General features: G+C 36.9%; 1 protein-coding gene across 1 annotated transcript in view; it reads left to right on the plus strand.

The window, feature by feature from the left end:
- The window catches only part of LOC150094163 (uncharacterized), a 128952-nt gene that overhangs the window by 38837 nt on the left and 67124 nt on the right, over nt 1-22991 (plus strand). Inside the window, exons 5-7 of the mRNA XM_090412414.1 lie at nt 143-268; nt 17907-18076; nt 22487-22529. Coding sequence (XP_090268540.1) covers nt 143-268; nt 17907-18076; nt 22487-22529 — 339 coding nt within the window. The remainder of the gene's footprint in view (nt 1-142; nt 269-17906; nt 18077-22486; nt 22530-22991) is intronic.

Raw genomic sequence — 22991 nt, forward strand, 5'->3', positions numbered from 1 at the left:
ATCATTTTCACTTTGCCTGTTATAATGTACCCTGTTATGACTATTTACTTTTTTTTTTTTTTAAACATGGAGAGGGGAGCATGATCATATTTGTGTGAATTGCTAAGTTGAATGTTTAGTATGCATATATTGTTTATTTCAGGAAAAAATTCTCCTTTGGTTGGTAGAATATATGAAGGCACATAACATCAGCATTAATCCAAGGGATGTGGAAGGAAATACACCTCTTCATTTAGCATCAAAGTATGGTCATGTCTCTTGTGTTAAGGTGAGAAATTATCTTTTGTTTAGGCAGTACAGCATATGCAGATTATTTTCAGAAGTAAATGAACTCCTTATAAAAATAATGACTGTAGTTTATTGAAAATGCAGTTATGAGTTGAGTTTACTAGTATCTGAAATTATTCCCCACACAAATTTAGGAGAGAAAATATCAAGTTTTCCCCACAAAGTTTCACATTACCTTTTAATTGATATATTAATCTTCTAGCCTCTTAATTACTTAATAAAATATAAAAGAAGATAAATATAATAAATAATTAACCAATTATTAGAGAAATTTGGGAATTTGATATAAATATTCATTGAATTTTTGTTTATTTCCAACAAGCATATGACAGCATTAATAGAAGAAAACTATATGAAATTATGATACACTTTGGAATAAGATAAGCTAGTAAGACTTTCTATCCTCTTCCTTCCTTATTTTAAAGTACTTCTTCACCATAACCCCAAATTCATTATATTCCTGTCTCCCTGCAATATAATCTGAAGTTATATATAATGTATGTCCCATCCTTGCTTTCCAAATTTTAAAAGCATGCACTTAGTAATATTGAACTGGTAGCTGCATTCTATTCAAATTTCCTTGTGAAATCACAGTTTCTACTCTACTCCTGATAGTCTCTCCTGCCCCATCCCAGCTTTGCATGATCCAAACATGATCTTCCTTTAAACAAACCCATGGTAATTCTCAATCTTAGCCGTTACCTATCTCTCTCCAATATCTTAATTACAGCTCTAGACATACATAGATTTGAAGCCTCACTCTTATTACCTCCTTATCATATAGAACAATTTTGCCACTTTTGTTGTTGTTTTTGGACTATCCCCATTGCTGCAAAACTCCTGTTAAACAAATATTTCAAAGCTGCTGTTAATTATCTTAAGGAAATGTTAAGCAATGATAAGCTATGTAGTCTGATTGTCTTATTAACATCAGGTATTGAATTCCTCTTATGTACTGTTGCTCACCGTTAGTCCCTTCTCCATTCCCTGTGCCCCCTCAAACTCTGCATGATATCACACCTATGAAGTTGAAACACCTTGATGAATTTTTCAATAAATATCTCAGCTAATTATTCCCCACACAGCAATTACCATTTTCACCATCTAATATTATCCTTCCATAATCATTCTTTCCTCTACTGGCCACATATTAAAAGAATTTTCTAGGATTTTTCTTGGCCTTATTTGAGTAATTTATCCTCATACTGCACTTTTGTTAATGTTACTGAACCACCTATTCTTTGTACTCTTCATGCAGCTGATTGAGGCTCAGTAGTTCTCAGTTGTGTGGCTGCTCTTCTATGCACAACATCCAGACCAGCTCTTAGCTCATCTGAAAACAAACTTGCCTACACATTGCACCTGAACAGTATGGTGTAGGAAAGGGCATTCACAGTCTCAGTGGCTGCTTCAGTGTTTCTATTCAATTGGCTTTGTTGAATGGGCAATAGCACAAAAGCTATCTTTTAGCAAAAAATAAAGAAGCTCAGGAAATGACTTTGACAGAGAAAGCAGGAAAAAAAAAAGGTTCAAAGATTAAGATAACTATAACAAAACTGATGACAAATTCACATCATATTGAACTAAAATTAGCAGATAACTGTATAGAAATTGTGGAGGACTATATTTACCTTAGTCCATTAGTTAGTTTTAAGGAAAAAGAAGATAAAGAAATAACTCGAAGAATTACCCAAAGAAACAAAGCGTTTTGGCTGTATAAAGATTATGTGTTAGGAGATTTGCCTGTATTCTTAAAAAGAAAGCTATTTATTATGTGCATTATTCCATTGTTTACTATGGAAGTGAGCATGGACAATGACTAAAAACAGGAAGACAGGTTTCATGTGCCCCAAAGAGCCTTGGACAGAAGAGTGCTTCATATAACAAAAAGAAATAGAATAAGAAATACTAGAATTAGAGAGAAGATTGGAGTAGAAGATATTGTGAAGCATGTAAATGGGTTGCCATATTAGAAAATGAAGCACTGTGTGAATACCAAGAGGAGGAAAGAGAAGCAAAGATTGCCAAAGAACAAGATGTAGGGATGATCTACAAAGGTTTGAACATGAGATGGTGAACACATTGACTAAAGGCAGACAGAACATTCATTCTGATTAACATTCAGATATCCAAACCATTTTTTTTAATCAAAAAGGCCACAATTTCAAACAGAAAGAACAAAAATACTTATCCTCACTCCATCCCAAAACCCTCTCAGCATGCATTACAATATCATTATTACTATCCCATATATTCAGAACTCCTTAGAAAAAATAACAGTCAGTACTTTAAAGAAATCTCTATCCTCATTTCAACCTCCATATCAAGCCTTCTGCCATTATTCACTTCTCAAAAGACCAGGCCTCTTCCCCTCCTTTCTCACTTCCAGACATATTTAAAATTCCTTGCATCTGGACATTGCTCTTATGAAAAACTGGAAGATCTGTGAGTGTCTATGAAGAAGAACATAAGAAACACATCCACTGCAAAAATTAAAGACAGTTAGTTCTAATAAAGCATGTCATTGAAGTGGTGTCACCCACAGAATCAAATGAAAGAACAACTGTTGCAGCAAGTACAGATATGACAGACATTTTTGGAATCTTCAGCTGAATATAAAAACCAACCTAACTTCAATAAATATGGTTATGTGAAACTCCACAAAAAGGAAACCATAATTCCAAGTCCTTCCTCTCAACAGCCAAGTGTTTCTGTTAGTAACATAGGGATGCCCTTCCTAGAACTAAGTACAATAATTTTTATATTGTTTTGTGTTACCTGTATATGTGTTACTGTTTTTTGATATGGTTCCAGATAATGTCTCTATGACAGAGATGAAAATCAAACTAGAAAATATGAGCAATGCAAGTTGGTTGTAGATAGTGCTAAATGAACAAGCATTTATAAGTTGACTGTTGTACTCTGGGGAACAGTCCATTGAAAAAGAAGAATGCCTTTGCAGTATAGGTAACACTGCATTGAAAAGGGAACCTGCCATGCAAAAACTTCATTTTGCATTTGTTCAATACAGAGCATTCCAAATAATACTGCTATGCAGATTCTTTTAGTTGTTAATACCAACTGTGTACACCCCCCCCCCCCAACTATAAAAAAAAAGCCAGTGGGTAGATTTTTGTTGTTGGTAAAGGTGTGGTCACATACAAATCTCTAACAACTGGTGTCCTAGGAAGTGAAAAGATGGTGTATGTAGCTCAAAAACGGGACACAGAAAAAGTGACTGTGTGTCATTGGTCATAGGGCTTAATGTGACAAAGCTATGATTTTCTTTTCCTTTTACCTAGAAGTAGCATAAAATTTTAAAAATTATCTCATACATACATCATACTTAAAAAAAAAAAAAATTATGTATCAACAAGAAAAAGAGCATTTTTTATCTTATTTCATATGCAATTCTGTATTCTACATTTGTCTTTAAATGGAAAAGGATACTGGACTTTGCATCTTTTATTATTATTATTATTATTGTTCCGGGAAACTCCAAGGAGTCGACAGACTCATCGAGGGAGGCCCTAACATCATGTCAAGAACAACTATTCAACATTCACACAGTATCTATCATACCTTACCTTGAACTCATTCAGTCGTAGCACCCACAACAGACTCTGGAAGCTTATTCCACTCATTTACCACTCTCCAAGTAAAGAACCTAGCTCTAACACCCTTGTCCACCACGCTCTTGCCCAGCTTCCATGCATGACCCCTAGTCCTCCCACCACCAGTCATATTTTCAAAAATATCTTCTGGATCAATCTTATAAAAACCTTTCAGTAATTTGAATGTCTCAATCATATCACCCCTCCTTCGCCTATCATCCAATTTCTGCAACCCACAAATCTTCAACCTATTTTCATAAGGTTCATTCCACAGACCTGCTATCATCTTGGTCACTCGTCTCTGGACCCTCTCCACTTCCTCCCCATCACGAAGAAACCCTGGTGCCCATAGCTGGGCACAGAAGTCCAGATGGGGTCTTATCAAGGCTCGATACAGAGGAACAACAACTTGTTCGTCTCTGCATGTTAAAGCATTTTTCAGAAGCCAAGTGATTTGGTAAGCTGTTTTAGTTACTTTTGCAATGTGCCCCCTAAACTTCAGCTCCCTATCCACCAACACTCCCAAATCCCTGGCCTCATCAATCTCCTAAAGTATGATTCCACCAATGCGATATACTGCTGCTATTCTTTTCACCCCAAAGTGCATAACCTTACACTTTGCCACATTAAATTGACATCCATTTTTCCTAGCCCAGTCCTCCAAACTATCCAAATCATCCTGTAAAATTTTGACATCTTGTGCACTCACAATTGCTCTACCCAACTTTGCATCATCAGCAAACAAGTGAACACTTCCTCTCAGATCCTTTCCAGTATCATTGATGAACAAATTGAAAAGCAGTGGTCCAAGAACAGAGCCCTGTGGCACTCCACTAGTCACAAGACGTCTTTTAGACTCCACTCCTGAATAAACCACTCTTTGATATCTCTCCTTCAACCACCCTCTTATCCATCTCACCAACCCTATATCTGTACCCATCTGCTCCAGTTTACTGATTAGGGTTCCATGTGGTATCCTATCAAAGGCCTTGGCAAGGTCCAGTAGTATCACTGTAAACCCATTACCCCTATCCAGTTCAGCCGTCACTGTGTTATAAAAGGTGAGCAAGTTACTGAGGCATGATCTACCCTTCACAAAACCATGTTGTCCCCCATACAATATCCCATTTTCATCTATCCAATCCTGTATCCTTTTCTTGACTAATTTCTCTAAGACCTTGACAATGATTCCTGATATGCTAATCGGTCGGTAATTTACAACAGCAGTCTTGGAACCACCTTTATGCAGTGGAACTATTTTCCCCTCTTTCCACCTGCTCGGGACTAACCCAGACCCGAGACTCAAATTAAACAAAATGGTCAAGGGTACTGACAATTCTTTAGCTGCTTCTCGTACAACACGAGCTGGTATACCATCCAATCCCACAGATGTATTGACATTGAGGTTATGCAATAGACTACTCACCTCCACTTCATTAACCACAATTCCCGTATAATCTACTGGTTTATTCGTTTCTGCAATGTCACCACCTGGATGATATACTTTTGCAAAGTGCTCACTCAGTAACTCAACTATCTCAACTGATTCAGTTACCTCCCTACCATCGGCATTCTTTAAAATCAATCTGCCATGTACATTTTTCCTTTTACTTGCTACATATCTAAAAAAACTGTTTAGGATTCTCTTTAGCCTGCATGGCCAATGTTCTTTCGTAATCCTTTTTTGCTTTTCTTACCACACTTGTCACCCTTCTGGCCTGCGCTTTATACCGTTCATGTGCCTGCCGGTCACCCTTCTCCTTAAATTCCCTCCATAGTTGTTTCTTTTTTTGCAACTCAAGCTTAATGGTGTTATTCATCCATTTAACCCCTACTTGATTTATTATTCGGACTCTAGGTATACAGTCAGCCATTGCTTCATGCAAGCACTTCTTAACTACCTCCCATGCACTATCAACTTCTAGTCCTTGCAGTTGTACATGCCATGGCACTGAACCAATCAAACTCCTAAGCTTGTCATACTTTCCAGCCCGATAATTCCACATGTACCCTGTCTTAATTGAAAATTCTACACCTTTAGCCACCTCCCAAGTTAAGACCCTATGATCACTCTCACCGATTGGTGGCAATGTGGTCATATTTGTTACAGCCAAATCCTCAGATGTAATTACCAGGTCAAGCACTCTCTGACCCCTAGTATTTTCCATTACATGCTGTCGCAGATAGTTATCCCTTAATAACCGCATAAAATCCAGTTCCTTCCTCCCGTGTGTCCTCTCCTCACTCCAATCAATGCGACCATAGTTGAAATCTCCCATAATAATCACCCTCCTTCCACCCATTTCTTCGATTTGCTTGTGCATACTGTCACCACCATCTTTTCCATCACCTGGTCTATAGCAGCACCCAATTGTATATTTAGTTCTGCTAGCCACAATATCACACCAAATGGCCTCAAATGTGCTCTTTTCTCTATCCTGCAATTCAACTTCTATTCTCCTTGGCTGGAACTCATCAGCTATCATCAACAATACTCCTCCCCCCGTTTTATTCTCTCTGTCATTCCTGAACATACTATACCCATCACATTCAATCCCACTAGTTATATCATCTACAGTCAGCCATGTTTCACTAATACCTATAACCTGTGGTCTGGAAGTGCCAACCATGGCCAAAAACTCTTCCTTCTTGTTCCTAATACTCCTAGTATTAGTGTACATGAATTTAAGACCCCCATTAGCCCCAACCCTACCTTGATGCCTTATATTAACTATCCCACTCAGATTTGTTGTCCTTATTTGATCTGGCATATTATATTCATTCTTACATTCAACTGCCTCCATAAGGACTGTATATCTACTTCCTCCCCCCCTAACAAATCTAGTTTCCCTGAATTTGCACATCCACTACATTCAGCAACACTTTCTCAAGTCTTCTTACACCGTAACCATTCAAATGCAAGCCATCCATCTTATATCTTGATCTGTATATTTGCTGTTACACTTTAGCAAAATGAGCAAGTCAAATCTTCACCATTTTTTGTAATCATAAAGTGCTACTTTTTGTTGACTTTTGCTCAGCCTGTAGCAAGACCATGCTGGATTGTCAGAAAGGAGTGCAGAAATTCCAAAATTTTGACTATGAATAATAGATTATTCAGCCACTTGATAGAGAATTTATTTTTCAACAGAATCATTCTGCTTTTGTTTGATGGACAAAATTATTTGATTTGAAGTATTTCAGTGAGGTAGCATCTTAAAACTGCAGTGCAGTAGTCCCCCTTATCTGTTTGTTCGCTTTGTGTTGTTTCAGTTACTCACGGTCAACCAAAAATATTAAATGGAAAATTTCAGAAATAAACAGATCATGAGATTTGAATTGCATACTGTTCTGAGTAGGTTGATGAAATCTTGTGCTGTCCTGCTTCATCCTGCCCGGGACATGAATCATCCCTTTGTCCAGCATATCCATGCTGTACTGGATACATTATCTGCCCTAATAGCCATCTTGGTTATCAGATCGATTGCCACAGTATCGCAATGTTTGTGTTCAAGTAGCTCTTATTTTACTTAATAATGGCACAAGAGTAGTGATGTTGGCAATTCAAATTCGGATATGCCAAAGAAAAGCCATAAAGTGCTTCCTTGAAAAGTGAAAGTTCTCGAAGTAAAGAAAAAAAATCATATGCTGAGGTTGCTAAGATTCCATTCACATTTGCGTTCGCATAACTTTTATTGCAGTATATTATTATAATTGTTCTATTTAATTATTAGTTATTATTGTTAATCTCATAATGTGCCTAATTTATAAATTAAACTTTATCATAGGTATGTATGTATAGGAAAAAAAACAGTATATATAGGGTTTGGTACTATCCACAGTTTCAGGAGGTATCCACTAGGGGGATCTTGAAACATATCCCCCACAGATAAGGGGGGGAGACTACTGTATATCATTAAGATATACACTTGTTGAAAGTTTATTTTTCACTTGGTTAGAGTATAATAAATTTACTTTAATCCTTTATCCAAGTGTGAGCAAACAAAGTTTGCGCCTGAAAGTATCTTCAGGACTGGGGTAAGGTGGTACAACACCAGGACATTATAGGAGGTACTGAGACAGGAGTGTTGGTAGCGTGCTCCACCTTTGCAACGAGTTGCCCTGGTGTTGTACCACCTTACCCTAGTCCTGAAGATACTTTCAGGCGCAAATTTTGTTTGCTCACACTTGGATAAAGGATTAAACTAAATTTATTATAGTAGTCCACACATACAGATCGACAGGCATAAATACTTACCCTTAGGGGATGTAGCAGAGGAATGGCATGCTGGCTGCATTAATTTCCTGAAATCCCTAATTATAGGACTCCACCATCTTGGATGGATGAGAATTGGTATACATGATAAGCTGCACAATATCTAGGCCAATGACTGTGTCATTTATTAGATGGCATAGTTCTGTGTGCAGATGATTCCATGAATGTCAAAACAAGGTACTTATTTGATTTCCATGGTATAAATTAAATATGTTTAACACTTGCTGATTCATCACACTTTTGACAAATATAATAGAGTAGTATATTATTATTATTATAATATCTTCTTGGTGGTATAAGAGTTTTACAGTGGCTGCACTGCATAGTTCAGAAAGCCTCGACAGAGGGACGAATTCCCGATGATTGGAGTAGAGCTCTCATAGTACCCATATATAAAAAGGGAAATAAAACTGAATGTGAGAATTACAGAAGTATTTCCCTACTGAGTGTTCCTGGCAAGATCTATACACGCATACTTGAGAAACGGTTGAGAAGAATTGTGGAAGAAAAGCTTGGTGAAGAACATGCTGGATTCAGGCCAAACAGAGGCTGTCAGGATCAGATCTTCACTTTATGACAAATAGTCGAGAAAGCATGGGAATATAACAAAGATCTGTATTTAAGTTTTGTCGATTTGGAAAAAGCATATGACAAGGTGCCAAGAGAGAAGCTATTCAATGCGCTACAGTTATATGGTGTCAATTGGGGCATTATATCAAGCAATACTTAGTCTTTATTTGAGTTGTAAGTCAGCAGTTATAATTGAAGGAAGTACAGGAAGATGGTTTAATATTAAATCTGGTGTGAGACAAGGATTACATTATCCCCTCTGTTATTCATTATCTATATGGATCACATTATGAAGGAAAGTGGTATTAAACATGATATGATATCAAAATTGGAGATGTTAATGTCAGCTCTTTGCTTTATGCTGATGATGTTATACTTCTAAATAAATCCACTACAAGTCTGCAAGATTCTCTGACTAAATTGAATAACTGTTGTAATAGATATGGTATGAAGGTCAGCATTAAAAAGACAAAGACAATGAAAATAGTCAGAGTCATTGAAAATGTCAACTGTGTTGTGAATGGTGGAACAAGTAAAACATTTCAGCTACTTAGGCATGATTTTTAGTGAAGATGGTAAATTAAATATAAAAATAGACAACAGAATTAGCAAAGCTGGTATGGTGGGAAGTCAATTGAATAAATTCATATGGAATAAGAGAGAAATTAGTCAGAACACTAAATTAGCTGTACACAAGACATTGTTCAAACCAGTTTTAACTTATGGATCTGAGAGCTGGGTCAGAAGTAAAACACTTAACCAAAGACTAGAGACCGCAGATATGAGGAGTCCTGAGAAAGATTAGAGGCATGAACAGATGGCATCAATGGCAATATCATATTAAAAACAAGGATATTAGGAAAGAACTTGACATTGTCAGCATCCAAGAATGCGTTAGCAGAGCTAATTTCAGGTGGTATGGTCACTTAAACAGAATGGGCGAAGAAAGATTAGCAAAACAAGTGTTCTCTGCCAGGTTGGCAGCAAAACGACCCATAGGAAGACCAAGATATAGGTGGATTGATATGGCACAAAATGCCTTAGACAATAGAAATATAAGATCTGATAATGTTGGAGTCTTGACAAGTAACAGACTGATTTGGAGGAAAATTGTAGATAGGAAGTTAGAAATGATGTAATTTTTTTCATGTAGTACTATGATATCCTGTACACCCCTTGAGGGTACATGGCAGGAATTTGATGATGATGATGATAATTCTTATGTCATCTCTATGGAATCAGACTCATTGCAGGGGGGGGGGGGGGCACATACTAACCATTATTCACACAATGCCTATCCTACCTCTCCTTGAACTCATTCATCAATGAAGCACTCACTCATCACAACCACCTATTTTATAACTCCAAGCAAAAAATCTAGTCTTTACATACCCTTGCTGATCCTACACAATTTTTTTTTTGGGGGGGGGGCAGTTAATCCTTATTCTCTCACTTCCTGCCATGTATTGAACAAAAAGTCTTCTTTGTTAATTCTATAAAACTCCTTTAATAACTTACATGTTTCTATCTTATCCCTCTTTTCTAACTATCACCTAGCTTTTGTAACTCGCAAGACTTCAATCTATCCTCATAAGAAGCATTCCATTGGCCTCTCACAATCGTAGTTAGTCATCTCAGAGACCTCCTCCATCTTGTCATCCCAAGGAATCCAAGTAACTAGATCTGTGTGCAGTAATCCAGATATGGCCTTATTAAAGCCTTGTAAAGTGGAATAATACCTGTTTGTCAATGTATCCAAGTAATCTGAGGAGCAGTTTTTTGTCAACCTTTTCAGTATGCCCTGTAAATGTCAGCTCCCTATCCTTTCACTCCAAATCTCTAGTTGCATCAATTTCATGAAGTCCAGTTCCATAAGCAGCTTGTGATCTCTTCTTGCCAGAGTGTATAAAATTACACTTTGCCACATTAAACTGGTAGCAGTTATCATCTATGAATGTTGGATAAAATGATTTAACACATTCATGAGGGTGGCAATAAATCATCTCATACAATACTTGACCTTGAAGCAGGACACAAAAATTTGTAACATGCTTCTTTTTACTTTTTTTTTTACCAGGGGTGTAAGGAGAATGTGGACAGTATGCAATGGCAAATTAGTACGAGGAGTGCAGGATGAGTAGTTATTATGGGAGACTTCAACTATGAGGGAACTGGAAGAAAGAATAGTCACAGGGACAGAAGGAAATGGAAATTATACAAGAAGAATAACCAGTATGGCAAGGAAGGGAAAAGCACATTATGAGGGGATGCTAACTGAACAGGCAAAAGAAAATCCCAAACTTTTTACTATATGGCAAATAAATGGATAGCAACTGCTGAAGGATAACTTTAATGAGTGCTGTTAATACATAACAAATAGACAAATCAGTTGACTTTCTGAGTGATCATTTTGCAAGAGTGTACCATCCAGGTGGAGAAAGAGCAGTGCCATATGTGACCTTGGCTGATGTGAGAACAGAGGCAGATGAATCAGAAGTGCTTTGGATATTGTAAAACCTTAATGCAAATATAGCCATGGTGGATGGAATATGAGAATGTGCAAAGGAAGAACTGGAAGTTCTGTGACCAAGCTTTAATTTAAGCCTCAGCTCTGGGAAGGTGCCAAAGGAGTTGAAAGGGCAAAATAGTTCTGTGGCATGAAAGAGACTCCAAGACAGATCAATCCACTGTCTTGGAGTCGCTCAGGAGTGGTGGTTCAAGTATTGGAAAAGTTGGTAAAAGGCAAAATTCAGAAATGGTAAACAAGAATATGATACTCTATGGAAGGGTGTGTGAGGGGTGGGGATGAGGCATGGTTTTGTGAAAGGTAGGTCTTGCTTTGCCTAAATAACATGCCCAAGTGATAGTTGAGTTGGATAAAGAAAATGGCTACACAGTGATGTTGCTGGACTTTGCAAAGGCATTTGACAGGTTATCACATGGAACACTTATATAGACTGAAGCAAATGAGGTTGTATACAAAACTGGTGATATGAATCCTGTTCTGTCCTGTCCTGTCAGGTGTCTTCTCCCTCCAGGAGATTGAATATCATGTGTCTCCACCATGTCCTATTCTGCACCTCTCTGCATACCTCAGTGATATGAATAAGAGGAAGCAAATGGATGGATATCAAAGAGTAGTATATGGGAGAACTGAATCCAGGATTTAGTAAGATAAGTGACTAGTGATGTAATGTAGGGCTCTATACTTTGACTGCTGCTGCTGCTGCTGTTTAATTTGTACATCAATGATATAAGAAATAAAAGGAAATATCCAGTTTGCTAACAACACAAAATTGGATATCATCATCATCATCAAATTCCTGCCATATACCCACAAGGGGTGTACAGGATATGACAATACTACATGAAAAAATTATATCTTTACTAACTTCCTATCTACAATTTTCCTCCAAATCAGTCTGTTATTTGTCAAGACTCCAAAATTATCAGATCTTATATTTCTATTGTCTAAGGCACTTTGTACCATATCAATCCACCTATATCTTGGTCTTCCTCTGGGTCGATTTGCTGCCAACCTGGCAGCGAACACGTGTTTTGCTAATCTTTCCTCGCCCATTCTGTTTAGGTGACCATGCCACCTGAGATTAGCTCCTAACGCATTCCTGGATGCAGACAATGTCAAGTTCTTTCCTAATATCCTCGTTTTTAATATAATATTGCCATTGATGCCATCTGTTCACACCTATAATCTTTCTCAGGACTCTCATATCTGTGGTCTCTAGTCTTTGGTCAAGTGTTTTACTTCTGACCCAGCTCTCAGATCCATAAGTTAAAACTGGTTTGAACAATGTCTTGTGTACAGCTAATTTAGTGTTCTGACTAATTTCTCTCTTATTCCATATGAATTTATTCAATTGACTTCCCACCATACCAGCTTTGCTGATTCTGTTGTCTATTTCTATATTTAATTTACCATCTTCACTAAAAATCGTGCCTAAGTAGCTGAAATGTTTTACTTGTTCCACAGGTTCTCCATTCACAACACAGTTGACATTTTCAATGATTCTGCCTATTTTCATTATCTTTGTCTTTTTGTTGCTGACCTTCATACCATATCTATTACAACAGTTATTCAATTTAGTCAGAGAATCTTGCAGTGGATTTATTTAGAAGTATAACATCATCCGCATAAAGCAAAGAGCTGACATTAACATCTCCAATTTTGATATCATGTTTAATACCACTTTCCTTCATAATGTGATCCATATAGATAATGAATAACAGAGGGGATAATGTATATCCTTGTCTCATACCACATTTAACATTAAACCATCTTCCTGTACTTCCTTCAATTCTAACTGCTGACTTACAACTGAAATAAAGACTAAGTATTGCTTGATATAATGCCCCATTGACACCATATAACTGCAGCGTATTGAATAGCTTCTCTCTCTCTCTTGCTCCTTATCATATGCCTTTTCCAAATCGACAAAACTTAAATACAGGTCTTTGTTATATTCCCATGCTTTCTCGACTATTTGTTGTAAAGTGAAGATCTGATCCTGACAGCCTCTGTTTGGCCTGAATCCAGCATGTTCTTCACCAAGCTTTTCTTCCACAATTCCTCTCAATCATTTCTGAAGTATACTTGCATATATCTTACCAGGAACACTCAGTAGTTCAGAGGGAAATACCTCTGTAATTCTCACATGCAGTTTTATTTCCCTTTTTATATATGGGTACTATGAGAGCTCTACTCCAATCATCGGGAATTCTTCCCTCTGTCCAGGCTTTCTGAACTATGCAGTGCAGCCACTATAAGACTCTTATACACGATACTTCAGCATTTCTGGTCGAATATCATCTACTCCAGCTGCCTTTCCACATTTCAAGCCTTTGATGGCTTTTTCTACTTCAAGTATAGATATGTATTCCTGCCTGCATGCCTGGTCAGTGTTTTTTACCACTGTGCTGTCATCACTGCTTGTTTCATTTAGCAGTTTTTCACAGTAATTACTCCATACTTCAAGGATATCTTTTATTCCAGTTTTCATGTCACCTTTATCATCTCTAACTCCTTTTACAGCACTCTTTCCTCCATTTCTAAGCTTCTTCAACAACCTCCAGAATATTTTGCCACCTTCTTGATATTTATTTTCTATATTTTTGTCAAAGTCCTCCCATGACTTTTGTTTAGCTAGTTTTACACAGTGTTTAGCATTCTTGCATTTGTCTCTATATTCTCTAAGAGCACAAGCTGATTTATTTGCCAGGAACTTTTGATATGCTTTCTTCTTTTCCTTCACTGCCTCTTTAACTTCCTGTGTCCACCAGGGAGTTCAAAATGGGCAGTGCTAATGAATCTGAATCTGTAACAGCAAATATACAGATTAAGATGCAGAGTCCAGTATCCTTTTCCATTTGCATCTGTGCAGTATTGGTGTCTGTTGAGAAAGGTTGTTTTTTTTTTTTTTGATTATATAGTCATTTTCATTCTATTTGTCTCTAATCATACTAAATACTCTAATTCTCTGTTATATTGACTGTCTGTGTACTGTTACAATAAAACTTTGTTGTGCTTGCTTCTGTGCAGTATGGTCTCTATAGGGGGAGATGTTTTTCACTATGGAGAGTCATTTTTATTTCAGTACTAAGCTACCATTATATATCAGATAAGAAGTAAAAAGAAGCATGTTACAAATTCTTGTCCTGCCTCAAGGTCAAGTATGGCATGAGATGATTTATTGCCACCCTTGAGAATGTGTTAAATCATTTTATCCAACATTTGCAGATGATCTGCTCATCTAAGAAGTAATACAAAAATTGTCTTGAACATTAAAGTAAAAAATTAAAAGAACTACCAGTTTCTTTTCCCCTTCTACAGTTACAAAATTAAAAACAAGTGAGAAAATGAGTGGAGTTAACTACAGCGGCTGTCAAAAAATGGCTGGCGAAGTCGCTGTACTGTTGATCAAAATAATTACTTCTGGGTGAAATATAACTGACTAGACTGTCAAAATAAAAGACTTGGATGTAAAAAACAAATAAATAAATAAATAATCAGCTAACTCCTTTTTATTCCCATATAGGGAGTAGGTGAGGCCATTTTTGTCTTATCTAACTTTTGGAGACTGAGTGGGCAATTCAATCTCCACTGGTAGCCAATCAGAGATAGATGACCCAAGGTTATCACTAATTAAGTGACTTGCAGCGAAGAGATGGCTAACAAGTGCTGCCATCTTATGGTACCTAATCCTAACAGAATATTTTTAATGAAAATAATGTATGTTCTGTGGTCAATTTTCTTGAGTTTACAGGATGCTGACACTGCTGTTGAAAATCTAAGATTTTAAGGAGGTTCACTTCACAGGATAGATTAGTCAATATTGTAGGTCCACCACTGACACACTTTAATTGAGCAAAATATGTCTGTTCATGGCTGCTTAGGAAACATCATTTACCAATAGACACAAATAGTAAGGAAAGAAGTGGGCATATTTTGCCAGATGAGAAATTAAAAAAAACTTGGAATTGTTTATAAAAAAATTAATGTGCACCTATTTTTTATATATTGGGTTAGCAAATAAGTTCGTTCAGTTTATGCGTTAGTACAAGTTTACACTGCTTCGCCTGTCACTATTGTTGCTCTACCGTGCAGCGCTATTGCGCAGTTGAAAGGCGACATTTCACATAACCTTTCAGTGAATTTTCGTTTGGCCTACTTCAATTGTGTGTGCGTAACATATTTTTAGAAATGGAAGGAAATAATGTACATTATCGGCATATTTTGCTTTTTTATTTCAAAAAAGGCAAACGAGCCGCGGAGGCCCATAAAAAAATATGCACTGTATGGATGGTGCCTTAACAGAACGCATATGCCAAATTCCATTCTGGAGATTTCGACATCAGTGATGCGCCGTTCACCCGACCGAGGTTGATTTGAGTGTTGCGAAGGATATCATCGACAAAAATCCATTATAAACAGTGCGGGAGATTGCTGCAGTACTGAATATATCTCATACAAGCGTTGAAAACCATTTGCACAAGCTGGGATATGTTTCAAAACTCAATGTTTGGGTGCCGCATGAATTGACTAAGGCCAGTATGACTGCTCGCATATCCATCTGTGATTCACTGCGATGTTGCCAAGAAAATGACCCAGTTTTGAAGCGGATGATTATGAGAGATGAAAAATGGGTCGTGTATGATAACATGGTACATAAAAGATCATGGAGACACAAGAGCGAACCACTGCGAACAACCTCGAAAATGGGATTGCACTCAAAGAAGATCATGCTCTCTGTGTGGAGATTATAAAGGTGTTGTCCACTACGAGGTGTTACCATCAGGCAGAACAATTGATTCAACTGTCTGTTGCTCACAGTTAACACGACTGGTCTGTGCAATTAGCACAGAACAAATCGGAAATTAGTTGTCTTTCAGCACGATAACGCCAGACCCTACACATCGTTAACCCGGAGTAAATTGTTGCGTCTTGGCTGGGATGTTTTGCTGCATCCTCCGTATTCACCGGACCTGGCACCTTCCGATTACTATTTATTCCAATCATTGCAGAATTCTCTGAATGGGAAAACCTTCGCTAATGAGGAGGCTGTCAAAAGACACCTGGATCAGTTTTTCGCCAGTAAACCTCAGGAATTTTATGAACGCGGCATAATTAAGTTGATGGACAGATGGCAAGAGGTCATTGATAAAGAGGGTCAATATATAACTGACTAGTATGTATTATATATATTAAATAAAATGTGTTTCATTTCACTCTGAAAAACCGAACGAACTTATTTGCCAACCCAATACTTGTACAATAAATTTATGCTCAATAAACTGTGTATTATGTACTTCATTCTTATTCCAGAACATCATTATTACACTATGAACAATCTTAGTAAATTTTTTTTAGTTTTTCTTTTCATATCCTTTTAATTTTTATTGCTAGGAAAGAATGAGTGCTAGCATCTATCTTTTTATAAAATAAGCACTAGCAGTAACCAACTATATATATTTCAACTGTTGGTCTCTGTCTCACACTAGCTAACCTCAAAATGCACTGCTCTTTTAATCCCCATCTTCCTGTTGAACTCCTACTCTTTTTTTTTTTGCTGTCATTAGCAAAACTCCTTCATCTTATTCCCTTTTTTCCTCTCTGAAAATACTATACCCATCGCATTCTGTCTCTACCTGTCAACTAAGCCTGGTCAAGTTAAACTAACTAATGCAAAAACTCCTTAATCCAGGTGCCTCTGACATTAATATACATAAACTGCAGTAGTCCCCTTTGACCCCAACCTCTTTCGCACCTTGTGTTGTCTTTTCCATACTTTCAGAACCTGAGGAGCTACATTCAACATCACTAGGTCATCTTCCACTCTTTTACTTGCTTCAAAACTGCCTGCCCCCCCCCCCCCCCCAAACCCCCCTTTGTTTTTCCTGATTTGCACTTTCATACTCTCACTGAACAGCATTATCTCAAGATAATTTACTCCACATCAGTTGAAATGTACCAAAATTTACTTTACATGCACTATAATTGGATAAAATTTGAGATGGAATTCCACATAATGCTGGATGCTCTCTTCTAAGAGCCATTCTCTGCTTAAATCAGGATACTGCACAGTTGTGTATGGCAGTTTGCAGTGTAATTGATGCATATTGTAAGTCTTCATTTATTTGCTATATATTATGATGAATGATGCTATGTTACTTTATTCCATAACTACACTGCTTGACATTGCTAATGGATTGCCTCTGACCATTTATTCAACAAGTTTCCAAAATTCTTGGAAAACATGTTTAGAGTTTTGTAGAAAATTTTATTATTTGGAGACTTTCTCTTCACAGTTAGTACATACGAAGTATTATTAACTACAAGTTAGTTTAACTTGATCTTGTTTATAGACCTTCAAAGATATTAATGCTGTAAAAAGACAATTTTTTGGACAAATTTCAAATTCCCACTTGAATTTTTCTGAAATTAAAATTTATTTTGATAAATAAGAAATTTCAGATGCAGCTGAAATAATATTTTCCAAAAATTTGATCATAGAAGTAACCTCATATAGTTATTTATGTATGTAAATTATTGGCTACTAGCAACATAATTATACCACATCTACGAAACAGTGATATGAAATGATATCCAAATGATAATGAGATTTGTAACTTTCATTTTCTAGGTGTTAATTCTTCATGGAGGGGATATGAATAGTAAGAATGAATCAAGAATGAAGCCCTTTGATTTAGCAGTACATAGCAAGCATAGTGCATGTGCTGATTATTTACTAGCTGCTGAGTCATGCTTAGCTTTATCAGTAGAACATCTTCATCTGGAAGCAAACGTTTTGCAGTAAGTTTTAGATAATAAATTTATACAGATAATAGACATGGTAATTTTATTTTAATGAAATAACTAGATGATAATAACCATACATATACTAGTAGAGAGTTTCTTCTAATGTAGTAATTAGAAACCGGCCTGGTTGGCCGAATGGTTAGCATAGCCGCTCTCCAGCCAAAAGGCTGTGGGTTCGAATCCTGCCTTGGGCATGGATGTTTATGGTTGTCTGTGAAAATACTAGTGGTGATGATGGACGATAGATGGCATTGCCATAGTTGTAGTTGGTGGAGTTGAATGGTGGAAACAGAGAGTTGTGGAGTAAGTGCCCTCCCCTCGATGAGTCTTCGGACTCCCTGGAGGTGTCATGTAATAATAATAATAATTCCTGCTAAATTTCACTGGTGTATGGTTTTGTAACAAGAATGGGACAAGTTGGGTATGTGTCGTAGGGAAAATTAACTGGTGATAAAAGCATTCAAGGAAAGGTCGGAACATCCTGAGAGAGTAAATACTTGATATATACAAAAATTTATTTAATTACATATCTATTCTGTATAATACAACTATACTATTGCATTCACTTTCAATAACCCTAACATGAGAGTGGGGGGGGGGGGATTTTTTCCCTTGTCCCAGTTACTCATTGCCCTTACTGCACTGCTGATGTAATATTATCATCTTCAAAGCAAGCAAAAAAAAAAAAAAAAAAAAAAAAAAAAAGAGATGCATGAGCTGCATAAGTAAACTTTACAATACTGTTGTTAATTGTGTAAATAGAGCAAAGAGAAAAATAAATAAATTATTTAATTGAAATGGACATGCAGTCATATTTATTCAAGTTGGGAAAATTGTTATTATCCTGTAGACTTCAATTCTCAGGAATATTCCTTATTTTGCATAATAATAACTCTGTGTCAATTTGAATTTCTAGAATATTATTCTATTTAATTGACAACTTATTTCTTATAATGCCAGCTAATATTCTCTTGGTTCATTTTATTTCTTAGTTCGATTAATTTCATGTAATTGATTTTTTTTTCACTCTTATTCTGGATTAGATATCTGGCTGCTGAATTCCATAGTGTTGCTTCACTGAAAGCACTTAATATTACATATGATTATTACAATGTCAGTAACTGAATTAAGCATATGAGCAGTAAAGGTGGGGCTTCCTACCTTATGTGTAAAGAGAAAAGTTTTTAACCAGTACATCCTACAGTTTCTTACCTATGAATCAGATCAGAGGCATACAAAGGCAGAGACCACTCAGAGAAGCATGATGGGAATTACAAGAAGAGATAAGAAATGGATGACATGAATCACAAGAGTGGAAGATGTCATTATCCATGTAAAAACCCTAAAATGAAAATGGGCAGATTACATTGCTAGAAGATCTGACCAATGATGGATTGCAGAAATAATAAACTGGATCCCCCAGAGACTGCAAAAGAGGCCTAGAGGATAACCATTTAGCTGCATGAGGAATAAAATCAGGAAACACATTGGAGTGACATAGCAACAAGCAGCCAGGACAAGACCAAGTGGAGAAAGATTGGAAAGGCCTTCCCCTTCATTCAGCAGTGGATTAAGAACGGTTGCTGCTGCTGATGATGATGCTACACACACACACACACACACACACACACACACACACACACACACACACACACACAGTGTACCCGTTAAATAATGAGATTGAAGATTGATTTTTTACAGGGCAGTCCTTCCTTTGAATAAAAGTAACAAATGTGTTTATAATTTTGACTGCTAGAGTGTTTTGCAATCATGAGTGCAACTTTTGAGTTAGGTGATGCAGCAACTTTCATGTGGCAACTGTTGAATTAAGAGTGTGTGTGAGAATGATGCATGTCAGAAGTTGTGTCTTGGAGCAAAGAGTTGTCATAAAATTTTACTGTAAATTAAGATAATTAACAGTAAAACTGTAATTTATCAGTACAGTACGGTATGGTACACTGTATCAATACTTCTTGGTACACTTCTGTATCATGACACTGCTACAGAAGTGTACCAAGACATAAAAAAAAGTTTATGCCGATGACTGCCTGAGCTGTGCACAGGTGTTCTGCTAGTTTTCAGCATTTAAAGAGGGGAGGGAATCCCTGGAGGATAAACTACACTGTGGATAGCCAGTTTCTGCACAGACAAATGAAAATGTGGTGAAAACTAGGGAAATTGTTGCCCATGACAGGCGAATAACCACTATGCTATTGCAGCATACAGCTTGGTGTCAGTAAGGAAATGGCCAGATTAATCTTAAAAAGAGATTTGCTCAAGATGAAGATTTGTTCGAGGTTTGTACCATACACGTTGACACAAGAACAGAAAGGGAGAGAACACAGGGTTGCATGTTGTCAAAATTTCATCCATGTATTTGATCAGGATCATGATGTGTTGCAAAGAATTGTCACTGGTGATGAAAGTTGGTGATTTCAGTTTGATCTGGAAATGAAATGCCAGAGCATGGAATGTTTTCTCCCTGGCAGAAGAAAGTCAGGTTGCAAAAATCACGTGTCAAGACAATAGTCATTATTTTTTTCAATTCTGCTAGAATTATTTAATGCGAATTTGTTCCTTAAAGTACCACAGTGAATGGTCAGTGTTATTTAGGAGTAATGCAACGACTGTATATCCACATGCAATGTGTTAGGAAAGAACTGTTCAAACAACCATTGGTTTCTGTTGCTTAATAATGTGCCCATGCACTGTGCACTGCCTGTAAAGCAGTTTCTGGCTTCAAAGTTGATCTGTGTGATTGAACATCCCCCCCCCCCATTCACTAGATTTGGTTATCACAGACCTTCCCCCCCCCCTTCCCAAAGATGAAGTGCTTTGAAAGGGGAGTACTTCAGTGACATTGAGGACATCCAACACGGTGTGACCAAGACACTGAAGGAAGTTCCCATTCAGGACTTCCACCATGCCTTCGAACACCTGTACAACAGATGTAAATGTTGTATGGAGCTGGAGGGAGGTTATTTTGAATCTGTGTAATTGACAATTCCAAATATAATTCTTTGTTTCGATATACTTGTTATCTCATTACTTAAGGGCACATTGTGTACACATATGCTGCTTTGAAAAAAGTGAATGAATATCTGCATGGGCAGTGCATCATGCCATGTAATAAGTCACGTGTTTGTAGCCAGTATAAATTGGAGGAATATGATGCTCCCATGTCAGTGCATCTGCGTCTGGGTGAAATGGGTGTGAGAGGGGGAACTGACAGAGTTTGAAAGAGATGTGTGATAAGATGCCATGTCATAGGCCTATCTGTTTGGTAATGATGTGTAAAGATGTGTGATAAGATGCCATGTCCAGATGTCACAGGCCTATCTGTGTGGCAAATTGTTGACAAATTGGGCCATCCTAGGTCAACAATCAGTGATACCATTACTGAGATGGAAGCACAGGGCTTCCATCTCAGGACACAGGGCAACTGCAAGAGCTATCCCGCAATGAATGACCCATCGCACATGCACATCGAATGTGACTCTAGGGTGCTATAAAGGATAATATGTAAAAACCACCATTTGTCAGCCAACATGTTAAATGCAGTGCTGAATATCAAGTGGAACACAAATTTCCACAAGAACATTCAGAACCGAGGTTCATAACGTGAGTTTCTATGGGACATACTTTCCACAAGCATACAATAGTGATCAATGGGAATTTTGGACCATTCTTTCTGTAGGCATGTAATGAGGTCCTGGACTGTTGTGGGTTACATTCTCCAGATCATCTGTGGGATGAAGTGGAGAATGTTACCACACTTGACTGGGCTCTCTGGAGGCAGTCTGGTCAAGTGTGGTGCGTTCATATCCACAAACCACGCAGTTGCAGCAGTCTTATGTGCATTGTCTTGCTGAAAGAGACAATGGTCAGTTCTGTAGAAACACCACAAAGCAGGAAGCACTACATTGTCAGAATATTCAGATCCCTCTTGAAGTTCAATGTTTGTGGCACCACAAATTGGGCCATCATAACACAGCTTTCCAAGCTTTCACATCCCACCATATATTCACTTTGCACCACTGAAGACATCCTGCATATCTTCAGTGGTGCAGGTAATGTGAGTCCACAAAATGAAGCCTCACTTGCAGTCTTTTAGCAACCCTCCCCATTTTTTCATGTATTTTTATGCCATATAAGGCGAGATATGTTTAACTTACTGCTAGATTAAATAAACAGAAGGTTAAATAGAAGCTAGTTGCAATATATGTTTTGTAGATATGTATGATGAACTTCTTAAAATGTTTTCCCATTTTTCCCCCCTTTTTTGTAGTGTTTTTAGTAGATTTACTGTTTGTTTATTTTGTTATTTTTAAAATTATGGCAATCTCATTTCTTTATTAGAAGAATTTTAGCACAATTGGTATAAGAGTTTTTTCTGTCCTGTAGATTACATTCAGAAAATGCTGAGTTGAAGAACCATTTTAAGGAGGTAATTAAATAGCTCTTTAGCTTTTACACTTAAAACCCTCTGATGATTTAATATAATGGTACATATATTTTTTGCTAAGACAGAAACTTTTAAAATCATAAAATTTGTTTAACTCTTAAATGAGTTATAACATTTGAGAATTTACAAATGTGCAAATTCTCAAATTCTGTAAAACTCATTTAAGGCAGTTTCTTATCTATGAATGTATTAAAATACTGATGAGTATATCTGTATGCAAGACTAATAACTCAAAATATTTAATTTCTTAATTAAATATAAATAAAGTTCATATACACTTAAATTCAAATTATTGTATGTACTACTTTTATTTGAAATATATTATGTTATTTTATTTTATTATTATTTGGTAACCTGTAATAATTTGCAGATCAGTTTTTAATGTCTTTTTACTCAATAATGGTTCTTGATCCACCTACTTAAAAGATGGTGCAAAGGTATACA

Source organism: Typopeltis vanoorti, chromosome 22, assembly GCF_054136105.1.
Source record: "Typopeltis vanoorti isolate ZY-2024b chromosome 22, IOZ_Tvanoo_1.0, whole genome shotgun sequence".
NCBI lineage: Eukaryota > Metazoa > Arthropoda > Arachnida > Uropygi > Thelyphonidae > Typopeltis > Typopeltis vanoorti.